The sequence below is a fragment of the Salarias fasciatus genome, chromosome 14 (assembly GCF_902148845.1).
Source record: "Salarias fasciatus chromosome 14, fSalaFa1.1, whole genome shotgun sequence".
In the NCBI taxonomy this organism is placed as follows: Eukaryota; Metazoa; Chordata; class Actinopteri; order Blenniiformes; family Blenniidae; genus Salarias; species Salarias fasciatus.
Genome location: NC_043758.1, coordinates 28773059 through 28783552, shown reverse-complemented (window position 1 = coordinate 28783552; position 10494 = coordinate 28773059). Strand labels below are relative to the sequence as shown.

Below are 10494 nucleotides of genomic sequence, written 5' to 3'. Positions count from 1 at the left end.
GCTGGCTTTAATTTTCGCTGTCATCTGTGTTGTTGAATGTTTCAAAGTGGCTCCCAAACTTTCATCATTCATTTCTAATGGTTTCAGAAGAAATTCAAACGGACATTTATTCAAAACATTCATTGCAGTGTTAACTCATTTCTCATTGTAGAGAATAATCTCAGGTTGTGAGGAAAATTAAGCATCATCAAAGGGAAGCAGCTGCTGTATTTGTTTTGGATTAATTGTGTGGCTTTTTTCATCTCCACTCATTGCAACAGTCATGTTTTGCAAGATATTTCATGTATTTATGAGTTTGTAGAACTATTGTAAAAAAAAAGCTTAGGACAGTCAGGAAATGTATAAAAGTTCAAAGAAATTGCATTTTATTGCAATAATCAAAATTATTGTAATAAAATTGCATTTCAGTTATTTAATCCCTCAAGCAAAAGTGGAAAAAGTGCAAATCAGCTGTAGCAGGGAGTCCTTGCTGGTGAGCTGTATTAGCAGGTTGACTGATGATTAACTTGGAGGGTTTTTGCTCTGGAAGAAAGTGGAAACGAGCTTTCTCTCCATCAGGTTCTCCGATTGCACTGATTGCCTCTGTGTCCCGTGGACATGACCGTGTCGTGATTTACTGAATGTTCGTCCCTTCTCACCACAGTCCCGGGTTTTGTTTACAGTTCACGTCAGAGAAAGTCTGTATTTTCTGTTGATTGTTTACAGCTCACATGTAGTCAAAGGTCGGAATCAGAGTCTCAGAAAGGAACGCTTTGAATAAGTTTTTATGAAAGCATGTCTTTATAAGGTTGTGCATTACATTTGTTTGACATTTCTAGTGCACTTTATTTATTTATTTATTTAATCACATCTTTATTTATTTGTCCTTCTCCAGAAATGCAACTGTAGCTTAGCTGTTTAAAACTATTGTGGTCAATGATGAGAATTAATGTCGACACTGTATATGTTGCACTTTGTATTTAAGTATTAAATCCCAATATGTATACACAATAATGCAAGGTTTGGTGTGAGTTTGCATTCATATATAGGGGGAAAAAAATTCAGAAAGTATGGAATCATGCTTTTGCCATCAGCCTGCATTTCAATGTCATAATTTGAGATTTAATTCCGTAGGTTGACATTGAATTTGTCCATTTTAAATTTAAAGTCATATTTGGATTAGCTGTAATCCTTTTACAATATTTAAAACATTTATTTCATCTCTAGATAAGTCTCATTGTTTTCAAATCTGTGTACTCCTGACATGTGGATTATCAACTAGAAGCGATCAAGACGTGATTCTTTTATTCTCCCAGCTAAGCAGAATGGCAGTAGAGTTTTACTGGTTTAACAGCTCAGTGCTCAACAAAAATTTACTCAAAGAGCAGAACAAGTTGCAACCACAAACAGAAGACCTGGTTTGTATCAAAGCGATCACAGATGGACACTCTTCTTTCAGTCCTGCATGTTTTCAGAGTTTCCCTGCTTCGACACTCCTGACGTTAATGAATGGAATCTCCATGAAGCTCTGCAGAGCGCCTGATGACCAGCCACTCATGACTCTCAGGTGTGCTGACGTGAAGAAACTGCAGGACTGCAGGGATCAGCAGGTCAGACGAGGGTGTCCTCAGTGGGAGGAGCCTAACAGGGCATTGCTTCATCGGCTTTCAATAAAGTGTTGATTTGCAGTAGATTGATCTCACTGGATTCCTGTTTGTCACCGGGAGTGAAACTGAATAAGAATTTCAAACGAATTTCACTGGAAAGAGCTTTATAGAACAGGGGTGTCAAACAGATTTCAGTTCAGAGGCCAGATACCTCAAAAATTTAATCCAATGAAACCCTTTGATGTAAAATACAGTTTGGCATAAATAATGTATCAGCTAATTTTCATGGCCACGTCCCTGATATGTCAGCTCGAGTCTCAGTGCTGTGTTGTGTCATATCTACTACTTGTAAGAAGTGTGTTAAAATAAAAAGTATATTGTCCTTGAAATTTTTGCTCTGACAGTCCAATTTGGGCCCACATGCCTTATGTTTCACACCCCTGGCAATGGATGAATTTGAACTCTGTCCTCCTCAAATATATTTGGTTGATTTAAATTTAATTAAAAAAATGTTACTTCAAATTTTAGATTCTGTTTGTGGTTGCACAAAATTTGCTCCTTAAATAAGCTTTAAAACAATTCTGCAGTAAAACACACACATTTAGCAGCGATGCCAGTTTCACTTTTCAAGCAATGATAGAATTTTATCATCATGACTGCAACTCTGAAATCATCTCCTGCGCAGAGTGCTGCCGACCAAATTCACTTCCTCTCCATGAAATTGTGCAGAATGTCGATGGGCAGAGGGAAGACGATGGTGGAGTTCTTCTCTGCGGCGATGGTGTTGAGAGTCTGCAGGTATCGCAGCTGGAGAGCGGAGGGCGACTCGGCAATCACCAGGGAGGCTTCTTTCAGAGCCCTGGAGGCTTTCATCTCTCCCTCTGCAGCAATGATCTGAAACACAGACGCAGCTTGTTTACTAATGACCCTTCGCCTTTTTTTTCCCCCAGAAAAAGTTGAAGTCTGATTGAAATCTGGTCTCCTCACTTTGGCCCTGGCCTCCCGGCTGGCCTCCGCCTCCGCCGCCATGGCTCGCTGCAGCTGCTGGGGCAGTTTCACGTCCTTTATCTCCACCCGCTCCACCTTGATGCCCCACGGATCGGTGGCTTCATCCAGGGATTCCTGCAGGGGACAGTATGTCACAATAACCAACAGTTCCAAATACAATGAAACTTATTGCAGCTCCTTCTTGACCACTTTTTCCTTTCAATATTCCAGTTTTTGCGACAAACCACACAAATCAATAAGATGTGACAAGATGTGGAAAATGGCGAAGTGAATATTAAATTTCTTGATATGACATAGAACGGTAATATCCTGTACTTTCAATCAGTTGCTCATTTCTTTTATTTGTACTTTATTCAGACAGATTCCATGTCAAGACACTGCACTAAAGGCAGCCTGAAAGGCTTTCTGATTTCTTTTTTCCAGCTCGTCTGAACAAGTGTGAAATGAAGATTGAAGCTTCTGAGGTTTTTCAGTTTTGTAGACCTTACACTGGTTTGACCACTTTCAGAGACGTGTTCTTCGTCGTCTAGGTGCTCTTGAATGCACCACAGGTCATTTCTTGCACGCTTTGTTAAATTCCCTCTCTGTTATGACAGCTGTGTAGTTTTCAGATAAGCACTCAAAAAGTTCCCCTGTCCTATGAATGCACACTAAGTCCAACTAAATGCACAGAGTGGGTTCAGGTAACACTTTTCCTGCTCAGAATTTGGAAAGTTTCAAGTTCAGTAATTCCTCATTTGCAAAGTGTCACATAGAATCTCCTGAGATTTATTTATTTTTTTAAGCAAAAACAGGGAGAAGGGAGAAGGGAGTCTGACAGCTTCCTCAGAAAGTTCCCATTTCCCAGTTCCATTCTCAACAGATCCCAACTCCTCACCTGCATGCTGTGAGAAATCCCCTCTCTGTCTGACAGAAGCTCGGCCAGATTCTTTGTCCCGAGTGCGTTTCTCAGCGTGGTCTGAGCGAGCAGCCGCGTGGAAGAGTGAGCGTTGGACACGTTGGCCACAGCCGAGATGGGACAGTGGATTCGAAAGTACACCACCCCGTCCACACACACCGTCACTGAGTCTTTGGTGAGAATCTAAAAAAGAAAAGAAAAGGAAATCCGGTTAAAATGTACAGACCTCTTAACAATGAGGTGATAATCAAGAGAAACGGGATCTGTTCTGCGTCTGGATAGAAGAGAGATAAAGAATATGCTCACCTCTTGTGGGGGTATATCGAAGGATACAGTTCTCAGATCAACTTTCACAAAGGCGTCAGTGCAGGGCAGAATAAAAAACATCCCTGGAAAATCACCAATGTCAAGTTAGAGCTACGATCAACCTCTAAAGCCAATATGCTCAGTTCCATTTCCCCACACTGTGTACCCATCCCTGCACCCCTATACACCCACGTTGGTCTAATACTAAGCTTTAAAACCACACAAACCTGGTCCTTTAGGCTTCCTGTCTGTGATCCGGCCCAGTCTGAAAATAACCGCTCGCTCGTACTCTTTCACAATCTGCATGACAGTGAAAGTATTTCCAAACATTAGTCAACTGATGCGATAGGGAGCAACACGACTGCCACAGAAAACACACTTTACCTTAACACACATGAACAAAGTGACAGGGAACATAAGTATAACTAAGATGAAGGAAATGATCACCAGCAGCCAACCAAAGCATCCCAGCTTCCCAGAGTTTTTATCTATGGGGAGAGAAGAACGTCTTCAGCACACAGGTGTCACATTTCTAAATTCAAGTTATTGGAGGCGATGTTTCAAGACAATCAAACGTGATCTACCGGGTGATACACAACATTCATGCAGTGAGGCAGAAAATCATGAGGGATCCTTTCTGCTCATTTGTCACTAATGGTGTAATCATTCTCTCTCAGGAACTCACCTGAGTCACGAGGCGTTATCGTTATGCAAGCCTGAACAACCACCACTATATATTTTTTAAGTGATTCCTCACTTTTAAGTCCTTCTTTACTGTAAAATATGCATTGAATGTCAAACTTAATGAAATCATTAGGTTAAAAGTATCAAAGAAGACCAGTTTTGTCAAAAAAAAGTCACAACTTTTAAGAGTAGTTCTACGAGTATGAGAAAAAATGTAATTCAATATAAATAACCAAAAGAGAAAATAAATGAAGAAAAACAAGAAGAACAGAAACACGGAGAAAAACATGTTTAAACAAGTTTTAAGATTAAACTCTTTCGGGACTGTTAAGAAACTCGATGTCATTACTGCTCACTTCACCTTGAATAGTCACACATTTTCCTTAATATGAGCAGTTTAGTAACAGTAAATATTCACACATTACAGCTGCAATATGAATGTTATTCACCTTCGACGACCTCTGTGCTGATCTCCAGTTTTCTCTGAGTGACCATCTCTGCCGTGCTGGATGCTGTGGAGATCATTCCTCGGTCGCCCCAGCGATGTAGGGAGAGCAGCGGAGCTGCACTTGTTTACCTGCCGCCGGTCCCTGTGGGATGTGGCACCTGATGCTAAGGAACGCACACAAACACACACGCGCACACACACACACACACACAAACACAAACACAGACTGACTCCGGGAGTCACCTTGTGGGTGCTGACAGTTGATGTGAGCTGCAGAGGCCGTTTGTTTGTATTAGAAAGCTTAAAGTTCAGGTCTTGTGCCTCCCAGGATCTGTCACCTGAGAGTGCAGGCAATGAATAAATAATGAGCCGCATTCAAGTGGTGAAACCTGAGAGGTGCTGCGAGGAGAAGATGTGATCATGTTATTGTGTTCTCCTATAGAGATGGTTCACAGGTCTGACTGGATACATTCACGTTAGAAATGACATAAATACACATATGAAATAGCACAATACACGCATCAGAGGAAATCTATACATCAATCTATATATGTCAACAAAGCTACATACAAAATACAGCTACAAACACAAGAGTAGATGTATTTAAATAGACCACACAAGTATAAGTAAATCTATCTTACTTACTATCGTCCATCTTATCTTTATATCTGTGATCTTTATATAGATTTTTTTTTACCACCGTGAAGCACTTTGCGATGGCTGATCTGTGAAAAGCGCCATATATATAAATTTTACTGACTTGCTACTGCTATTGATTAACACATATATACTCTATAAATACACTAAATTCATCAAGATATGTATATTGAGTTTTATCTATAACTCATTATATACAAGCATTTCTTTAAACATGAGTAATAATTCTAATAATTGTAACAAGAAAAAAAATCAGTTTATTGGTTTCAAAAAGGTTAGGTCATTATGTAAGCTCTGATTCAGTAATCAGACTTTAGTGTTGAGCTCTTGGAAGAAATGCATCCAGTTTACAACTCGGGAATAATTGTTGCCTCGTCTTTTGGATTCTGGAGTGAATTTGTGAATGAAGCAGAATTTTTATTAGATTGATCATGAAAGCGAGCGTTCATCCATGCACTATGAAATGTATGAGTTTGCATGTTTTTTTCTGTGCTCTAAGGTTTCCTCCCACATTCTTAGCTGTAGATGATCATGACTGCCTTTACTTATTGGAAAGGATAGAGCCATGAAAGAGAAAGACGGATGATTTACTCAGCACGAAATGATTCAAGTTCAAATGATAAAACTCTTTACTTTTGACTTTTATTCAGCAGACATCACTGATCTCTCTCAAAATATTCAAAAAGGCTTCAAGTGTATTTAAATGCCTGTGGCCAGCACAGTGCATTCATACTATCACCAAGACGAATAGATCAGAGAATTAAAGCACCAACAAAAGTAAAACGTTCTTTTTAATCTTTCGTTTTCCTTCATACTTTTAGTGTTTCAGCAGAATATTCTAGATTTCGGGGGGACGGATCGTCCACATCAAGCACCAGCTTTCTCCATCATGTACTTGCGGCTCCACTCATAAGCCAGGAACAGAGCTCCGTTCGCTGGAAAGGTGCGAATCATGGTGGGAGTGAGACCGGAGTACAGAGCAGTGATTCCTGCAGAACCGGAGAAAATCAAGCAACCACACAGGTGAAACTCCACATCTCAGTGAAACAAGTTAATACTTCTTCCATCACATTTCAGACCCCAGCTTTAGCTTTGTCGATTGTGGCTGTGATTCATTTTACACATCCTGTATATTATCAAAACATTCAGAAAGTTTATTTTAAGCAATCACAGGTAACCTGTACCTTCAGTACGAACGATTTTCACGAGGGTCTTGACAAAGCCGTCTTGTCTCCCTGCTAAGGAGTGCACCTGGATTCTGGACTTCACACAGTCTATTGGAAAGGTCGCCAGCCAGAGACAAGCTCCCCCGAATCCCCCGCTGAACATGAGAGGAAGAACGCCTGCACAGAGACGTATTTACAGCAACCGGTCACATCCTGAATCCCAATATGTCTAAAAAACAGAAGCGAACGATCTAATCGAACCTATGTTGTCTTTGTCGGTGCCCATGTGCTGCGCGAAAGTGGAGCGACTCAGTTCGTAGCCTCCAAAGAAGCAGAAGTAACCGGGCATCTCCCTCACCATGGTGGAGGTCAGGCCTTGGTAGAAACCCAGAGGCCCGTTTGTCCTCAGCACCGTCTTGACGACGCTCCACATGGTGCTGCAGGGACAAAGAAGACGTGATGCTCTCACACTTGTTACCAAGATCACTGGAACTTTGTGTCTACTTGTGCTCATGTTTACCTTTTCTGTCCTTTGGCTATCTTGCCCGATTCCTCCATTTCATGCATGGCCTGCAGCCGACACTTCACCAGTTCTGTGGGACACAAAACCAAGGAGGAGAAGATGGAGGCGAAAGACCCTGCAGAAGCCTTCTGGATGTCACTGGAGAGAAAAACAACAAACAAACAGAAAAAAAACACAATGAAAGAGTCAGGGTAAGAGGTTGGAGAGTGGGATCTATCAGGGAGCAAAAACTCCTCAATGAAAACTTTCCCCACACGTTGACCGAGTCTTGGTATTCTTGCTGTGAGGGTCTCAAACATAAGGCCCGTGGGCAAAAAAACAGTTCATTAGAGGCTCCAACCCAGACCGTCAAACCATCAAGTAAAGTTAGAAAAAAACAGTTTTTTAGTTTTTTATATTTCACTGTATTTTGCACCAGAAAGTTTAATTGAAATTGCTTTTATGTTTAGATTGTAGTCATTTCAAGTAGTAATTGTTTGGTTTTGTGAAAATATAGACATTTTCATCATGGAAATATTTAAAGTTTAAAGTTAAATGTTATTATGGCGTTATTTAACTAGTGTGAACGGCTCAAGGTGAGGTTGAGCTGAAAGTGAACTAAAATAGGTCTGACACCCCTGACTTAAAGGTGCTGTAGGCAGGATTTTGCTAGTCAATGCTAATTTTTCTGTGTTTTCTTTGGATTAAATGTTAGAGTATCCATTGATAATCCTTTAGGAGTGTAGCATAATTGCACTACCGCGAGGGCGCAGCGTTTCCATCTGTCTCTGTTCTGAGCTGAAAAGGAATCTCGACAGCTCCAGGTATATTTGACCAATCAGAAGAGCCCATGAGGCTCTAGCCGTGATTGGTCGAGGGGCATTCGTTGCACGTTGTTGTGGGAGGGGCTTGACTTGCGTAAGGGCGTGATGTCAGAGAAAACAGGACAGGATTGGCTGTGCTGGGTTCAAATCGCCATCTTAGATGGGTCAAATAGCCATCTTGCTTAGGTAAACCTAAGCAAGATGGCAGAGATGCCGAATCCTGCCTACAGCACCTTTAAAGGGTATAACACCGTTTTCTCTTAAAAAAAATAGGTGAATCACAACTTAGATAATTTATGTCACAAAATGTATGCATTTAAATTAAAAGCGTAAACAATGCGAGAAAGAATGACGATGCGCCAGGATAAAAGGAAAAAGGAGTGTATAAAACGAGTTTACACAGAATATCACTTCACAGAAGCAGTGAACATTAGAACTGAAAAACCGGTGAATGAAAGTTTGAAACTGCGAGCTGAAGTTTAAAAGAAACCCATCATTAGAGAATATAATGAGGAAACAGTATTTCAACTGTAGTGTGTTATGACATGCCTCCATTTTTAAATTTTTTGTAATTACACAGGATGTGGAGGGTCGCCAAGTTATGCAATGGTAAAAAATTGTAGGCAATCAAGAGAGAGGTTGGGAATCACTAAGCAGTATAGCATAGTAATGATGATCATAACACAGACTCTGTGGAGGAACTGAAGTTCCCCTGCATAGAGTGAAAAAACAAGATATTAAACATAACATGCAACTTATTTGAGAAGAAAATGTAAATGTGAAACCTGAGCTCGGCTGTTTTATCCAGCCCGGACAGAAGGGAGACCAGGTCTTTGCAGAAGCCGTAACTCAGGAAAAGGATGGCGTTCTCGCTGATGTTGGCGATGAGGGCCGGGGTCGTGCCTTTGTAGAGGCCCCGGACTCCAACCTGCCTGAAGGTCGACACGAAGCAGTCGATGAAGCCGCGGTATTTGGTGGGGAAGGTCTGCATCTTGACCTTGGCGGTGTCGAACGGCTGGCCGCACATGACGCACGCTGTGCCACCTGCGGCAGGACAGGCGCGTAAGGTGGAAATCACACAAATGGTTTGAATGAGCAGGAAATACAGTAAAATACGTGAAAATTAAAAGTAATCGGCATAAGAAGATTATTCAAGATTTGTTTAATGTTTCATTACATAAAACGGACATGCAAACTCCTATAGGGAAATTAGACTGCCTGTAAATGTCCATGTGAGTTTATTTCTCTGGGTTTGAGCTTTGAACTTTTGACGTGTTACTCCAGCCTCCTGTCACCGTGAAGTAGTTACTTACGACACAAATGTCGTAAGATGTCTTTTGCTTTCTTTTTTCTCTCTTTTTTTTAAGAGGAGTAATCTCAGATGGAAATGACAAACTTCCCCCCCAACATGCAAGTTACCTTTTAATTTTGGAGAACAAATTATTATTTTAAAGAAGTAAGATTAGGATTAGCTTTCTATTTATTTTATTAAAACACTCATTTTGGACTGAATGTACTGTACTTGTAACAATATTAAGCTAAAATGATAAGAGCCAAACCAGAAAGGTAACAGGTGTGGCAGGTCACATGTGAAGGGCTCACCCAAGTAAAAACATGCAAGTAGGAAATGTTATCAAATAAGAACATTTATCTTTCATTCAATTCAGGGTCACTGGGGTTACAACTTAATTAAATATTTTACATGTGCATAAATGCTTTATGCAATCTTCTCAACTCTGAATGTACAAAAGTTCTACTGAGAACAAGCAGCCATCCTTTTCGGTTTGCATGTTTGAAACCAATACCTTTCTCGTTCTGTTAGAGAAACTTCCTACTTTTATAGCTCCAGTTAATTACTAAGTGGTGATTGACACAGTTCAATATTTGATGTCGTTGCTTTAAAGTTTTTTTTTCTTTACCAGAACTTGGATCACATGCACATCTTCAGTAATCTCTCCACTTTTGCTGACATTAAAGGTAATCATTAAGGTCTGATCCTTCAGAACTTGAACTTCAACCCACCTGCAGCTCCAGCTGAGAAGTCGATGATTGCCTGGATGGCAGGGTGTGGAGCCATGGTTGAAGCAATGCGCACCTAAATATGGTCAAACATTCAGAGAGGTGTAATTAAATAAACCTCAGACACAAGAGCAGCTACCAATCAATCAGCTATCAAGAGGAAATAAAGTGTGCAATAAACCAACAAGTTTATTTTCTGATGACACATTAACGTGTTGCATGCTGCAGTGTCGCTCCAATAAAACTCTATAAAACATTTATAAAGCTGCAGCACTTCGCTCCGGGAGCCTCCCCCCGCGCGAAAAGCTGTCATAAGAGAATCAAACCTGGACAAAACAATCCCAACAACCACGACTTTGAAATGAAAGAGAACCGTGTGCTCCGTGTCTTACCGGC

The 10494-nt window shown here is 40.7% G+C and overlaps 2 protein-coding genes across 7 annotated transcripts; both read right to left on the bottom strand.

The window, feature by feature from the left end:
• Positions 1-766: 766 nt before the first annotated feature.
• LOC115400582 (erythrocyte band 7 integral membrane protein-like) lies at positions 767-3917 on the bottom strand. Its single transcript, XM_030108570.1, has 4 exons — positions 3799-3917; positions 3472-3675; positions 2574-2708; positions 767-2480 (listed from the first exon to the last, which is right to left on the bottom strand). Exons 1-4 carry the CDS (start codon positions 3877-3879, stop codon positions 2289-2291), a joined length of 612 nt encoding a protein of 203 aa, XP_029964430.1. The 5' UTR covers positions 3880-3917; the 3' UTR covers positions 767-2288.
• A 125-nt stretch (positions 3918-4042) lies between these two features.
• On the bottom strand, positions 4043-10494 carry slc25a15a (solute carrier family 25 member 15a). Of its 6 annotated transcripts, XM_030108567.1 has the most exons (8): positions 10491-10494; positions 10102-10174; positions 8865-9123; positions 7274-7414; positions 7015-7190; positions 6772-6930; positions 4932-5094; positions 4043-4098 (listed from the first exon to the last, which is right to left on the bottom strand). In XM_030108567.1, exons 2-8 carry the CDS (start codon positions 10154-10156, stop codon positions 4092-4094), a joined length of 960 nt encoding a protein of 319 aa, XP_029964427.1. In that variant the 5' UTR covers positions 10157-10174; positions 10491-10494; the 3' UTR covers positions 4043-4091. The 6 variants fall into 6 exon arrangements, 4 of the variants coding, with proteins under 4 accessions (XP_029964427.1, XP_029964426.1, XP_029964428.1 ...); XM_030108566.1 differs by lacking the exon at positions 10491-10494 and having other exon boundaries at positions 10102-10247; XR_003932815.1 differs by lacking the exons at positions 4043-4098; positions 10491-10494 and adding an exon at positions 6403-6576 and having other exon boundaries at positions 4972-5094; positions 10102-10247.